Source organism: Helicoverpa armigera, chromosome 18 (assembly GCF_030705265.1).
Source record: "Helicoverpa armigera isolate CAAS_96S chromosome 18, ASM3070526v1, whole genome shotgun sequence".
Classification (NCBI taxonomy): Eukaryota; Metazoa; Arthropoda; class Insecta; order Lepidoptera; family Noctuidae; genus Helicoverpa; species Helicoverpa armigera.
In genome coordinates, this window is record NC_087137.1 from 717,663 (window position 1) to 733,997 (window position 16,335).

Consider the following 16,335-nt stretch of genomic DNA (forward strand, 5'->3'; position numbering starts at 1 on the left):
TATTAAGTAAGTAAGGTAATAGGAAGGAAGCAGCATACATTACACCGTCTTCTATTTCCCTTCCTGGCGCAGTCGTTACCTAACTGAAGGAAACTTCCTCCGGGAAAGTATTGACTACATACATTTACATCTAAATGTACTACACACGACTACTTTTATTCATTATCTTCACGATATTCCCGGTAGCACCACAATGTATTCCTAACAGCCTTTAACTAAACCGCAAGCCGAAATACAACAAACTGTACCGACAGCAAAAAAACTACAACAGTAAGCGAGCAATTAAAATGGCCACCAACGCTATAATGAAGTCGACATAAATGAAACGCATTCAATTAACTCAATTAGTGCACCTTTCGTTTTTAAAGGCAAGTCTTGGGCGCCTTTGTTTTGGCGCGGGAGAAAACACCATCTTCATTCAAGATATCGTCGCGGGATAACGGTGCGGCGCACGCGCTTGCGCTCCGTCTCCCTCACTCATACACACGTGCTCTGTGCAAGAACGAGAGAGGCAACAGACAGTGGCTGGCAAACGATTACTCGACTGACCCACTCAATAGCACACACTCTTTCTCGGCAGCAAACGAAACCTAATTTTTATATCGTGTGAATTTGCAATGTAACGCGATGCTCTTGTGTATCTAATACCGTGAAATAACAGAAATTATAATGATTGATGATTGGTCGCTGCGAATTCTTTAATGCAACGCTGTTTTATATGAGTTTAGAAATTGATTGATAGTTCTGTTGAGTAAGATATTGATCGGTATGAGTGGAACGTATTGATATGAAGCTGTACTGCCATTAATTATACCATGATTATCTCAATCAAAAATAAATGATGTTATACTTTGCACACGAGACATGACACACAACCAATAACAACATCATTTTCATCATCATCGTCATGTTTCCTTCAAAACTGGTTAATTAACACACTGGCATAGGCGTAGCGTGACCAGTTACAATTCAGCATCTCTTACCTCTTATTTGGTGTAAACCGATATACAACTATCATAAAATACAGTACCCTTATGCTCAGCTGATTAAAATGTCCAAGTTCCAGAGCTTAAACAGTTCAGTTGATAAGCGGCTGTTCCCGAGCCGTGAATTCAGATCACGAGCGCGGCGGCGGCGCTACACCGGCGGCTTCCTCGGAAATCGCTCGTAAAACCCATAAAAGTGCACCAGCAACCTTTCAAGGACCATGTTTGACATCGAAAAGTGCAACAGATGCAGTCCTTGAGATTGGCGATGGGAAAGTTAGTCGGTGAGCAACCGTGGTGACGGCCGGTCGGCTCCACGATGATCGTAAGCGCGTACGCAGTGAAAGTTCGTTAGGCTGCGAAATGCGGTTTGCTATCGCCTTTCTGTTTGTGGTGAGTGCTAATTACGTTAAAAGTGTTAATGGAGGGTGCTCTCTCTTTGCAAATGGATGCTACGTGTGATTAATGTAGGGTTACAGTTTCAAGAAGATTAAGGTGGTATGTTTGACGGCTCGGAACTGGAGTGTTTCATTAGATCTTTACGATCTGCGGATAAATAGTACTGAGAATCCAAATGTTCAGAACTATTACAAAAAACAGTTGGCCATTGTAGCTATCGTTTTAATGATTATCCCAATTGATAGTATTGATAGAACGTGTTTTAGCGCGCAAAAATTGTACGTCTCTTCAAAACGAGGGCATCTACAAAATTGGCTAGACAACTGTTACGGAATAAAGTTGTAACCATCATGGAAAGTTATCGTTTTAAAACATTAATTGTGATCATACTTGATCAGAATTCTATATTCAGTTCATTACGGACCATTGACAAATTGGAGGGTATGGTCGCTCCATTACGTCTTTGGTGTCACTAATTAGGTACTAAATTAGAGCTTACCAAAGAAACCACAGAAACTCCCACCAATAAACACATAAAACATGGTAATAATATAATTAGAGATAACAAGCAGAATATTTAAATGGTGTCCGAAGATCAGGAGGTTAGTGAACCGACTGCGAACAATTGTTGTCAAACAGCCGCCGGTAACCTGTAAGTGGGCTGTAATGAGCTAAACAATTAGACATTGGTGTATTGTCAAATGAACTGAATGTTAGACCAGGCTCTTTCAAAACATCCTTAGGAAACTCAAGTCATAAATAACTACTCCTATTTTCGTACCACCTACTGGTTTCAAATCAATCTCTAAAATTGTATTTTAAATCCACAGCTATTTTAGACTTTATGACTGGGCTAGCTAAAAAAACAAAAACAGTGGTCTAATATAATACAAAATTATGCAAAAACCAAACAGGCGGTGCTTCAGATAAGAATCTCGGATCTCTAGAAAAGTAAATAATTTATGAGGCTATTAAGATATGAATTATGAATCTCTTCAACAAAAGCTAGAAATATGAAATTTTGATGACCAGGAAAAAGGTTGGTTTGTTCCTTTAAGAAAAAATGAAAGCTTCCTGTTAAACCTACGTATTCTAAGATGGCAAGTCCAAGGTTGAAAAAAGTAGTATAAAGTGAAGCGAACCAGGACGAGCGGTACCGTCAACAAGAGCAGCTGCGTGGGAAGCGGGCCGGGTGCCTCACCCACTTTAATTGCTTTTCACACAAACCGTACCGTGTAGGGCTGCTAACCGTACTTTATGAACCACACTGTATAAATATAGATGAGTGATCGCGAGATTCATTCCTATCGATTGCAGATCAATGTATAACATTTTTCTATATTTTTTACGACTCCTAAAATCGTAGATTTAGTCTGCCCTGTATGTATAGCTGAAAAGATAGTGACAACCTTAGTGTCGTACTCAATTAAGTCGAAACAGCAAACTCTTTACAATTACGAGTAAGTCTTTGCCGTGAAACTGACGCCGCTTTGACTATCGTGTTAACTGATATAATTGGATACAGATTACATTTTTGTTAAAAAATATTAATCTCATTTAGAGCATGGAATTATACTCTGGATTTTGTGAAGAATTTTTTACTATATTGAAGATTGTAATCTAAATTCTTTGGCATTGTAATCATAATAAAGTGCACTTGCACTAGCAAATGTGCCTTCTTTGAATGAATTGATCCATCGTTTCCACTTGCCCACTTTACACGAAGCCGACTGCGTTAACTAACTTGCATCTAAAGGTATTGTACTGAGTACTACAACTTATGTGTGGCAATGATGATGCATCTGTACTTCTTTTCATATAGGGAGAGTCAAGTATAAAATCACATAGTGCACTAGTGAAAACTTAACTGCCTTTATCTTTATATTTTTGGCAACTAGGTATATGTAGTGTCTATAGTCGTCAGGTGTCTATCGTCAGACAATTGCCAAAGTACACTTTATAAGATCGTCGACGACATCATCATGTATACGTAAACAAACTTCAGTTTCCTTCACATACTTATTAGGGGCAGTTTAAAAACTATGCTGTATCGAAACAATAAACCACTGTGCATCACTATTATTTTCATCAGGGTAGCTTGACCCTGCTTAGTCATTTGCACGTGGACTGTCTAGCTGCAAAATGTGTACGTTACACTTACAACAAAATTCAAAGATCGTTAACCTATCGACTCAGTATCTTATGATAGCTCACATGGAATAGGTATCATTAAAATTCACATTATAGCAGCTGTAAATATATTATTGATTGATGATGATTGCGTTACTGGCCTTGTCTTAGGCACTGAGACTGCTGGGTGCCTCCTAGATTTAATGTTCATGTAAAATCAAGCTCTACAGCTCTCCGTAAGTGCTATAAAGTCCATAAGATTTCGACCGTTAGCAGCAAGCAAGAGTTGAAATCAAAAGTTATATTGAAATGTGGGTGGAGGAATAGCCACATATAAAACCCATTAAATATGAAGACTGCCTTCAAAATTTTATAAGTTCTTTAAGTACGTACCTAAGTAGTGTGGTAAATTTCCGGCTCTCAGAAATTCTAAACATCAAATTAATAAATCTTATTCACAAAACTGGGGCCCAACGATTTCGTACTTTTAAAATTCATGTGGCGACCACTATGCCTATAAAAACGGCGGCGCCATTGCAATGCAAATAACTTTGATTGTTTCTTAGTAATATCGCACAAGTGGGACACAATTTATTAGGTTATTGGTTCGGTAGGAAATACTGGACAATGGACATTTTTAAGCTTTTGAGAGACCATACTCTTCACTTATGTAGTAACTTCTGTAAATCTTCTTCTGTAGTCTTTCAGCAAATACAATTCAATTAATAAAGAGGTCAAAGTCAAAGCTCTTTAGTCGAGTTACGAATTGTGTGGACTATATGAAAAGGATAGGACTAAGAGCGAAATTTCGAAGATACTAAAGGACACAAAACTTGCAAATTATGCACATAACAAATAACCCACAATCAAACCCGCATGCCACATAATCGCGACACAACGGTACGGCACAAAAAATCTCAAAATTGCCAAAACGACCAACAATGTCAAGTGTAGATTAGCACAGCTCTAAACAGTGTTTACAATGACATAACCAGCATAACGAATGATAACGACGGTCGAGAAAATCGTGATTTACGTCAGGTGGGCCACACGTCGGGGAAAGTTCGGCCACGCTGATTTCACCGACGTACGAGCTCAGTTGGGTAATAACCCCGTTTTGTCTACCACTAACAACATTTGTTTGTTGTTTTGAACTTTTTTGACCACAACCTGACCACGTTACAGCTACTGTATGGTCATATTGAATTTTAATAAGATGTTTTCGTTCTCCGTAGAATTGCAAATAAAGATAACGACTTCTGTTTTATCTTGAAGAACAGCTATCTAGAAAAGCTACACCAACGAAAACATATGGTGTGTCTAACGAGTACATATTTCAACTTTATTGTGTGCTGCAAAAGAGTACCTGTCCAGAATTTTAAGAATTTATCAGCAGAGAAGTACCTACTTGACTTTCCCTAACTAGCTCCTTACCTCAGGATCCTTATCCAAGTTGTGACGTCACTCTATCCACTCGATCAGATAACAAATAGCCACGCGTGGTGACGTCATATAACCTGCTCCTAAATACAATCAGTCACTTTCACTTGCATGCCTGTCCGTCCGCCATTGCGACCAACTGATTATATCTAACGTTTCAAATTTTTCGTCGCGCCTTTTAAAATTTATATTAATTTGTTATGACTTTTTGACTGCCCGTGCGAAGATAGTGATCTTGATGTGCTAAAAGTTTTAAGAAAACTTTTGATTTTGATGACTGAATCAATTGAAGATAGCTTTTTGAGATCTCTAACACTGTGAAGTCAGTTGAGATCGCAAAATTGAGAACGTCACAATGTCTTCTATTTGTTATACATAGAATTCAGTGACTCATGATTTTGCAAGGATTATAAAGGTTTGAAATCTAACCTAGCCCTCTCAGCTGTATACAGCAAAGACTAGATTTAATCGGCTACTTTCAAACTTGGGATTAGCCTTACAACCTCGCAATCGCCGATCCTCCTTATAACACGGAATGAGATGCCGCCCTTTCAAATCAAATGCAGGTTAAATCAGTCAGTTCTGTAGCATTAGAAGTTCTAGTTTCCTTTGTTTACCAGAGCTGAGAGGAAATGGTCACGATTATGCTAATGCCAATGGAACTGTTTCACGCGATGCATCTTTCTCAGGATGGGTCACGTATACTTTACGTGCTGGCTGAAAGCCAATAGCTTATAAATCGTCCACAGACGGACTGCTTGTTGCTAGAACTCATTGGCTTGGGAAAGCAAACTTGTTTCAGTGGAACTATATTAGTCAGCTTTATAATATTCAAATTCGGTGTAGAAATAAATTTGCTTTCTGCTTTAGCGCTTGCTGAGAGTTTCCTTAACTATGTGGAAGTTGAACTCATTTGAGCTCCTTACAAAAGGCCTTACAATCAATGGTTTTCTAGAAAACCCCCAAGAAGCCAGGTTAATTTACTAATCAGCAGCTCAAAAAGATTTACGATGGCAGAACCACGAGGCAGTCGTAAAAATGAACAAGCTATGAAACTGGTTCGACTGGCAGACGGAGATAACCTGTCACAACTTGCTCTGCGTTACGGTATAACCTCTAATTATTGTAATAATCGTTAACCTTTGAAAACTAATTGGGTCGCGAGGAAAGTACAGCATATAGGTGCATGCGTACACGTTGTGATAGGATCTGACTGAAGTACATAGTGCTAATGTGGAATGGTCTGATAACGTGTCGCGTAAAACATTTCTCCATACACATTTCTCGTAGTTGTTGTGGTAGAGAGTCGCAAGGAGAGTCTCGCAACTCTCGAGAATCAAAATAAGAAAAATATACATGTACACGTATAATAAAACCCGCCCTTAAGATGACTTGCTAACCCCGATGGCAAAGTTTAGCTCTAAATTTAATTATACTAGGTATACCCAGTATTTTTCAACTTGCCTTAATGGATTAAAATACTCCAACGCATTTCCCAACATTAAATCTCCCATTAAGCCTTTCAGTTACTAAGAAATGCTTACTCCTCAGGTCTTAGGACCTACAAATACAAATCAATTTAATATAAAGCCCACACAGGTACCGGCGTAGTTTGTTTTGCTAACGGTACCGCCGTGCCTACACGTAGCGATTTTGGGCAAGATCATTGTCATAAGCATCTTCATTTCGTTCACTATCGAGGTTAACAAGTAACATTAGCTTTTGTCAGAATTTTAATGGTTAAACATACGGGACAATGTCGTGATTGATGGTTTCAATCTGAAATATGTAACCAGGTGTATATTTATAAGCAACTTAATCTCCTGCAACTCGAGTCTTGAGGGAATAGATTATGGAACCAGAAACGAGTAGGCAGGCATCTCGGTGCAGGAGCAGTTATTTAATAGGGCAAACTAGACATGCAATAAATATGATCTAAAAGAGTAGGCACCGACACCTTCCTAAATATTGCTAAAAATAATTGTTCTGTCGAAGAATTTTCACGAAAAGTGAAAATATTTCAGCTAGCATGTTGATTTTGCCTTCGTTTCAAATCTTGAGCAATAATCCAAAGTAATACCGTCATCAACCCGTACCAATAGTCGTTACGGAAATGTAACATTTGCAATCCTGCCATATTAGAACATCCTTGACAATCATTCGATAACCTATCAATGGCCTCACGGACTTTCTCTTTAGCACCTCTACGATTACTCATGCATCCATATCTAGAGGTGTTGATAATCTGTCTTACGCAACTGCACCCCTAAACAGTGTGTACGTGAGTTTGTCGAAGAGAGTAGGTAGAAAGTTCGCCGTGCAAAAGTGAAAACGGCTAGGATCTCATTAAGCGACGTGCGATCGCCCACGGCTCTGCTCCACATCCGTTTGTCAGTTAAGTAAGTAGTGGTTTAAGTTGACGGATCACAAAAAGTGCAATGATAAAGTGTCTGTCGAGAAAAAGTTGACTCAATCCGGATTAGTGTGGCAGATCACGATTGTTTTTTGCTACTTCTCGATTCTTTCTCGAAAAACTTATGTGTTAAAGTATAGCCAACCAAACTATAACATCTCACAGGCCGAATGGTCGGTCAGAAATATGCCAGGATTACACAGTCAGTTTACACCAACACTATGCAAGATATTGTCATCTTCACTGATGACAATCACAAAGGGTTACCTAACATCCAAACCTGCTACTTACAATGCTCATAAGGAAAAATCCTGACTCTGAGGCTACCCATGCTGATGCATCTAAGCAAGCCATGCCTGCTAAAAGGTGTGTACACACATTCTACGTTATATATCTTGTAAATGCACAAAATATTTATATCCGCATATGACTCTGAAGATCTATTCATGGAAGCTAAGTAATACTTAAGTAATTGGGGTTAGGCTGTAACCGATACATTACAAGTTAGGTAAAGCTTGATCATAAATCCCGCTACTAACTACTCACCGATGCGCTATCAATTTGGCGTATTTATTGACTTGGCTATAAACCGGCGATTGATAGACGCGGAGAGTACGCTGTGTCTTACGGAATAAAGAGAAGCAATAGTTAAATAGTGGGAGGTTATTAACCCATTGCCTAGTAGCACCGATACACACAGGTAACTGACTGACTTGCCTATATTTTTTGGACTATCATTGTTTGACGTCATCGTTTTAACGCTCACTTAGGTGAGAATAAGTACGGTCAACCTTTAGTAAAGTCTATTAAATATGTAATCAAAATATTATATGGGCTGTTGGGCCGGCTTGTTGTTGTTGAGGTTGGGTAAAATTCAGCAGATGATCTGATGGAAAGGAGTTTTCAGTCCATCCTCACAATCCTGGCGTTACTATTAAATAGTGAAAGGTTTCCCTAATATGATAGCTAAGAATTAAAACATCTATGTAGGCACGTTGCTACTAAGTTAAGGAAACTTTTCGGCAGAAAAAGTGATTCAGAGAATTTCCAGTGAATTCTGCAATATGTTAATTATTATTTCTATCGCAACAAGTGTGTTACATAAATATTTTTTATTCTCAGAAACTAAAACGATACTCAAAGCATTTATCATACTGCAGTGTCTTCCTGCAAGACGAACACCTACGTAGCCTCCTAATGATATAGTTTAGGCGCTCAATAATTGAGACGAGACACAAATTGAAACAATACCATTTACAATGCTAATGCGTCTGTGGGCGTAACTTTCATTCACGGCGCGAAACAGGTGCCTCACCTACTTACGACGCGACCAAATCTACACATCTAATAGTACCAAGTAATCGAAGAATACTCATGTAATATTTAAATATGTGTTTGTCGGATTTCGTTATATTGATGAGTTTGAAATGGATATTATAATTTTGCCGATGAAAAACCACAAGGAGGCAGGAAGTGTCATAATCTATATAGAGAATATCCTTGCAATAACGTAGCTCCTTACATTGCATATAACACTTTCTCACCATTTATACCAGTTCTCTAAACCAGTCTCAAAAACTCTTTAATCCTTATATTCCAGGCGACATGGACAGCAGGGCAGAGCGCGGGGTTCGACTACTCGTCGGCGTGTGCGCGGCCCAACCGCGGCAGCCGCGGCCGCGCCCTGCCCGACGCCCCCTGCGACCTCTCCAAGCACAACTACTGCACCACGCCCGGCAAGAACTACCCCTGGCATTCCATCAGGAGATTCGTTAGGGAGAATCAGGTGGGTAGATAAATAACGCATTTTTGTTATGGTTCAGCTAACGCTTATATGCTGCTCGCAAATCTTTTGGAGAACCTAAATGTACTTAAATCTAATGCAGGGTTTGAATAATTCCAGGGCCTGATGAGGAGAATGTACGGAGAGGAACGTCAAATATCAATAATAAAAGCAGAATTAGAAAACTTCATAGAGGATGAAGATGACGAAGACTTTGACGGGAAATCAGCAGACTTTGCAGAGGACATCATCAAAACCAAGATGATGTACACCAAAATGAGTCAAGGACGTGCCATGAGAGACAAACCACACTTCAGACCAATCAATAGCGAGAAGAACAAAAAACTAGACAATGACACACTCAAAGTGAAACCTTTAGATACGAACCAAACAAAAATGAGCAACACGGACAACGGCACCAAAACTGAGATGAGCAACGAAACGGTAAATGAAAAAGGTATATCATATAAAACAAAACTTGAAAGCATAGCGAATATAGAAATAAATAACTTAGAACCAGATGTTATTACTTTAGAGACTGTTATAAAACAAAGTATTGAAACTAATAGCATATACCCAAAGTTTTCCGGTAATACTAAAGTTGAGGCGGTTAGTGAGTCAAAGAATAGTACAGACAAAAATGCGACTACTACAGAAAGTATTAATACTACAGAGACTACAACTGACGAGTATGACTCTACGACAGAAGCGGGGAAGGACGCCTGGCGACCGATGAACGTTGACACCTCGACGTTACCGCCGACGCTCCTGTTCTCGGAGCATGAGAAAGTCAAGATAAGCGACCGGATTGATACTAAAGTGTCAGATAAGAAGGAGGAGTTCCACCCAAAGCCGGTACAGCATCAGGAGACAATGAGGCCGTCCGTCATCAAGTTACGAGGAGCGTAAGTTTTGTTCCCACATTTTTTAATTTTCACGTATATTGACCTAGTGGAGTGTAATGCAAGGTCTCTAACAATAGCAAAACTAGTACTGTGCTAAAAGAAGTATAAAATACTGATAAATACATTGTAATATTCCAGTAACGCGTGCGAGTCGAAGGAGCAGATAGCGGCTCCATTCTGGGCAAACAGCACACGCGGCGAGCAGCTGGCGTTGCTGAACATGTACCCCTACGAACAGTACATACACCTGGAGACCTGCGTGCACGAGCGCAAGCAGATGTACTGCCGGGAGGGATGCAGGTACGATATCACTTTCATTCTTTTTTTTACAATATGATTTATGGACATATCAGACTTTCGGGCTGCTAACTGCCGTCGTTTTACTTATATAGTATAAAATATTTTGATGTATTGACGTACACGCAGATCCTATAGGCTTTCAGAACATACTGATCAACTATGGCAAGCTTATCTAAACCGTGCAAGATTAATTTTGATCCATGAAATGTAACCGCAATTTGTTTTTCCATATTCATTCATGGTATGATTTTCTAACCCCATTCCAGATGTGAGCAACAGTTCCGTCTGCACCGACTCTTAGCGTACGACCCTCGCAACGAGTGCCGTGGCATCTTCGCGGAGTGGTTCAAATTCCCCTCCTGCTGCGTCTGCAAGTGTTACGACGTGCCTCTGGAGTTCCGCGCCAGGTCTCCCAGGATACTGCACCCGCAGTACGACGAGGAAGTCAAGAGGGTCATCTATGAAGACGTGGCGAGAGATTGGTATTCCATGTCGGCGTATGGCGACGAAGATGATTTGTTTTAATGTAAGTGTCCATACATTGCAAATTCTTTTAATTATCAAGTAAAAGAAAGAGAAAATGAATTAAATTTAAAAATCTCAATCACTCCCTGATTCATAGTGGTAATTTTTAAAAATTACTGAAAGTAACAATTAATTTTTCTTTTTCAGATTTAATTTCAATCAGACTGACTACAAAAAGCGGAAGATTATTATTTTTTATGGCAGCCCACCAGGATTTTTTTTAGAATCAATTTTTAAACAGTTTTTTTTATGTTGTTGTGCCCATATTACGTTTATCACTTTAATTTATTATTTATTCGTGATTCTTTCATGCCGAGTTAAATTATTTTAATTGTTATTTCTCTGGATAGTTTAATAAATGTAAATAAAATAATTTAGTTGTAATTAAATAAATAGTTTTATAAAATATAACACTTATTTTGTAAGGCTAGTGAAAATGTTAACATAATGGTACGCGTTGATTTTATATTAAAGAATATTTTCAATAAAGATATATTTTTTATAATATGTCTCTGTTTTAATTGCTCCAGAATTGTATCCCTTAGTACATACATATTAGTCATTTAAGTCTGTTAGCGAAATCTTTGTCCCTAGTTCCTATCTACCTATCCATGCACAAGAAACGTGTATGAGCCAAGTGCATGATGAGCATAAGACCGTAGGTATGTACAATTTCCACCTGATTCTTCACCGGTTCGTAGAGGTAGGTACAGAGTTACACAGTTCCTTATAAATACTGACCCTACATTCATTTATCTAATGTTACTTCCGTGCTCAACTGAAAACAGTTAGATTAGATCTCTAAGTTCATCAGACACGCAATGCTTATAGTAGACACTACGCAGGTAAAAATTAAATAAAAATATAAATACAAAAAGCTTTCATCAACGTAATCATTAAAAGGAAAATTTTCCCATCTTATCAATCTTATCTAATAAGATAAACACAAGCCAAGAGTCGAGTATTATTAGTTATCAAGATCATTAGGCAAAACGAAAACGCAACGGCCATTAGTTCTATGATTTTTACTCCCTGGCCACCCTGGCTTCACTTTCTATGTCATCTGTATCAAAATCATTCAAAGTGCTGTCAGAAGAAGTCAAAGTCAAAGTCAACGGTAGCGTCGTATACGTTCGGTTCATAGTAGTCTGTGGTTCGGTTCAATTGTTGAATATTATTTATTTAGTTAGTTCCAACGATTTTCAACTATAATTTTCTTAACTTGTAGTGCCGTTAAATGTCTGTGTATTAAAAGGACCGAAAAATATTTAGTAAAAATGGCCGGGCGAGTAAAAAAAGCAGCGCCGAAACGAAAAGCTGCAGGCTACAAGATGCCTGCTCCTATCCCTACAGGAGAAATTATAAAAGACAATCTCTTCAAGAAAGAATGGCGGATAGGACCCTCAATTGGTGTCGGAGGCTTCGGAGAAATATATTCTGCCTGTGACCACACATTGAAGACCAAAGGATCAGATTACCCCTATGCAATCAAAATCGTAAGCGAACTTAACATTTGCACAAAAACAGTATTATAACCTATCTAAATAAGCAAATAATATACTGTGTTGTGATTTATTTTAACAGGAACCACATGAGAATGGGCCGCTTTTCGTTGAAATCAATTTCTATCTCAGGAATGCCAATAAAGATGATAGTAAGTAAACAACATTATTTTGCTTGATAATTATTGTTATAAGAAAAATACATCCAATAATGATTCCCTGTAATAGAATACTATATTTTATGTCACTTACCACATCAGTTTTTGGCAAACTTTATGGCAACTCATTGGTTATTTCCAAAGTTATATGGCAATTTAAAGTATAATGACCTTTTTGTATTAATTAGTATGCTGCTAATGTACACAATCTGTTAAAGTAAATATCTCCAACAATTGTTTCACTACCATTGTTCAGGTTTTTGCTACCACAATATGGATGATATAGATTTTTGTTGTACTCATTTGCCTTATCATATTGAAAAGCTTGAAGCACTTAATTTACAATTCCATATTAGCTTCTTATGATTTTAAATATTTCAGTTGCCAAATTCATGCAAAGCAAAAAGCTGTCAAGTCTGGGCATGCCAACATTCTTTGGCAAGGGGTCCCACGAGTGTAACGGAATGACGTATAGATACCTAGTCATGGAGCGGTTTGGTAAAGATGTGTGGAGCCTCTTCACTGAGGCCGGAAAGTCATTCCAGCCAGCAACTGTCTTCCAATTAGGCTTACAAATGGTAAATACTTTTAATAGAGCTTATGGTAGCATCAAATTGTGTTGTTAAAGTCATATTCAGCAGTTGTATCAAGTTAAAAACGAATTTTGTGTTGCAATTACTGCAGAGCTACTTGTGTTGAATCCTATTGTTTTTTTTCACTAAGTATATGTCTTTCATCAGCATGTCCTTGGCAAAATAAAAACAACAGGCTATTCTAGACACAAAATTAATATTTTTTTCTCCTTTATGCCAAACAAGTAATATAAGCCTACATTTTCTTCTTACAGCTAGATGTGCTGGAGTATATACACAGCCGCGGTTACGTTCACGCTGACCTCAAAGGTGCCAACATGTTACTCGGCCTGAAGAAGAATGCCAAGAACCAGGTGTACCTAGTGGACTTTGGTCTAGCCACGCGATTGAAAGAGGGCCAGGCATTCAACCCAGACCCTAAGAGTGCACACAATGGCACCATTGAGTATACTAGCAGAGATGCACATTTAGGAGGTAACAAGAACTTTATTAAAGACTGTTACATTTTTTTCTTGAAAAATATTTCTAATTTTTGATGCATCCTCTTAGTGCGTAGTCATGATGGGTTGCACGAGGACTTTTAGCCACAGGATGAGGTTATCCATTATCATTTCCGGGACAAGTACCACTTATCGCAGTGGCTAGTGCATAGGAAGTGATAATGACATAGATTAAAGTTTCTATACACTAAAATATATTACAGAAGTCAATAATGTATATGTATATCTATGGAGCAATATGTTTTACTGTTACCTATTTATCCTCCAGAACCCACAATGCGTGGTGACCTTGAGATTCTGGGCTACAACATGCTGCAGTGGCTGACTGGAGAGCTGCCGTGGGAGAAGTCACTCAAGCAACCCAAAACTGTGCAGTCCATGAAGGAGACTTTCATGAAGGATGTCAGGACCAACATCAAAAACCACTCTAGTGCTGTACCTGGTTAGTATCACTTCAGTATATTACGGTTAAGAAAAAAAACAAGTGAATTAATAAGTTTATCATTATTTTTTTGTATTCTTACAGAGGCTCTCATCAAATTCTTTGAATACATAAACACTATGAAACCTAAAGAAGTCCCAGATTACAAAAAGTGCCGGAAACTCTTTGAGGACTACCTAAAGAATGAAGGCAAGACTAGAAATAGTACCTTAGACTTTTCGTCCAAAAGAACTAAATCTCCTGTCAAAGGCAGAACCAGAGTCATTGCAGAAGATAGTGACGGTTCTGAAGGCGAAGCAGAAGTACCTGTGAAGGTTAGCAAGCAGAATGGTGATGTGCCAAAGAAACGGGGAAGGAAACCAAAGGTAGTTGCTGATGTGGATTCGGAAAATAAGGTCCCAGAGCGAGAGAAGGAAACCAAGAAAAAGGTTAAAAGGAAATCTTCAGAACCAGCTGTCCTGGTCAAGGTTAAGAAGACAAAGATGAACCCGGAGGCCACGCCCCCCGCTAAACTCAACCACAACAACATCGCCACACAGACGTCCATTGAGAAACGATATAGTCCGAGAATCAACACCTCCAGACATGTATCGTTTGACAGTCCTATCTGTGAGATTGTCGGCGACAACAGTCGCTCCATAAACTCAAGCGGAGACATATTCGATGACTCCTTCACTATTAAAGAGGTTAAGGTTAAACCTAAGAGAAAATTGTTGTCAAATGAAGAGGTCATAGTGAAAAGGGTGGTTAGGAAAAAAGTAACGGCTGTGAAACCAGCGAGGTCGTGGAAAGATTCTTCTACTATTATAAACGGACGGTCGCCACCCAAGTAAGTTATATGTGGTGGTGTACTGTTGCTCACATTTTAAAATCTATGTTTGTTTGTACAAGTGAAGTATGGGGAATGTTGATGGTATGTTGTTTTCTCAAAAAGAGAAGTAAAGCAAGTGCGTAGCAAATAATATACACTAAAATTGTTTTAACACTGCTTTATAATAATTATTGTTTCGGTTTTGTGTGATTTTAAAATGCCTCATGATTGGAATGTTTGCCTTTGTTGATACTTTCACATGCCAACTAATCTACTTCTGGTCTAATCTACATTTGACAATGATTTGTTATTTATAATCAGTGCCATTAAACATTGTAATCCCACTTAATTAGCTTTAACATGTTTACATAATCTACCAGATACCTTGATATTTTATTGGTAATAGACTGGATTCTAGGATACAGACAAGAGCATAAAGCAAACTAACATAATATCTTACAGTCTGTTATAAAGCAATATAAATGTGTCTTTTACCAATTAATGACTTAACTTGTACCTTTTAAGTTATAATAGTTTAGCTAGAATGTTACCTATTCGGCTGCAGTAGGTAACGAGATTAATTTACGTAATTCACTGTCCTTTATCCCTTTGTTCACCATGTACTGATTACTAGACTACATAACAAAAAAAAACTGAGATAAATAATTCTTAAGAAAATATCGTATACATATTTCCATTTTTATAACCTAATTATAACTTTAATATAAAAAACAATAATATACTTATTATATCATAGTAAACAACTAGAGTATGTACTACCAATCTATTAGTATATTACTATGTATTTATTGATTCTATGAATGAACAAAGGATTATATTGTGCACAAAATAGTTTGATCAATTAATCATTAATGTTTTCCACCGTAATAGTTTATTATTTTAATAGTGTAATTGGTTTTAACTACAATCTGTTTGTTTCTTTTGAGCTTTAGTCAAAATCTGATGTCGCGGATATTCACGCGTTTTAGCCCATGTGTAAGATAAAATTATGCATTACATACAGTCTAGTGAAAAACAACTATTTCACAAGACAGGAAACGCGTGATATTTACCGCGGTATTAGATTTCCCACCCAATTATATACTTAATCAGCTTCTAATACCATACGATTAATTACTTACTAAATATCTACATATTTTACTATACTAAAATAATTATTGTCTTGCGGTTTTAATTGAAATGTTGGTTCAAAATACCGGTTAATTTGTATGTGTTGCAGTCTAATTTGAACACAAATTGCAGTTTTTATGGTTCGTTGATGTCTGTATGTGTTGAGATCAATCGTTACGTTTGAATGATGTTGTGTTGTACAATGAACATTTTTAACGGCGGGTTCGGTGTTGATATGCATTTGTTTTATTATTTGTGTGTGATCAATATGTAGGTAATTATGTAAAATAAACAGTATTTCTTTATTCCGTAGTTTT

At 37.8% G+C, this 16,335-nt stretch overlaps 2 protein-coding genes across 4 annotated transcripts; both read left to right on the forward strand.

Annotated features, from left to right (window-relative positions):
• The first annotated feature begins 1,224 nt into the window (after window positions 1-1,224).
• On the forward strand, window positions 1,225-11,058 carry LOC110376727 (protein spaetzle 4). Of its 3 annotated transcripts, none has more exons than XM_021335302.3 (7): window positions 1,225-1,379; window positions 8,969-9,154; window positions 9,272-9,608; window positions 9,825-10,056; window positions 10,195-10,356; window positions 10,623-10,882; window positions 11,029-11,058. In XM_021335302.3, exons 1-6 carry the CDS (start codon window positions 1,350-1,352, stop codon window positions 10,879-10,881), a joined length of 1,206 nt encoding a protein of 401 aa, XP_021190977.1. In that variant the 5' UTR covers window positions 1,225-1,349; the 3' UTR covers window position 10,882; window positions 11,029-11,058. The 3 variants fall into 3 exon arrangements, with proteins under 3 accessions (XP_021190977.1, XP_021190978.1, XP_021190976.1); XM_021335303.3 differs by having other exon boundaries at window positions 9,858-10,056; XM_021335301.3 differs by having other exon boundaries at window positions 9,272-10,056.
• Window positions 11,059-12,034: 976 nt separating this feature from the next.
• On the forward strand, window positions 12,035-16,323 carry LOC110376726 (serine/threonine-protein kinase VRK1). Its single transcript, XM_021335300.3, has 6 exons — window positions 12,035-12,377; window positions 12,466-12,535; window positions 12,923-13,119; window positions 13,389-13,608; window positions 13,903-14,076; window positions 14,161-16,323. Exons 1-6 carry the CDS (start codon window positions 12,159-12,161, stop codon window positions 14,907-14,909), a joined length of 1,629 nt encoding a protein of 542 aa, XP_021190975.3. The 5' UTR covers window positions 12,035-12,158; the 3' UTR covers window positions 14,910-16,323.
• Window positions 16,324-16,335: the final 12 nt, after the last annotated feature.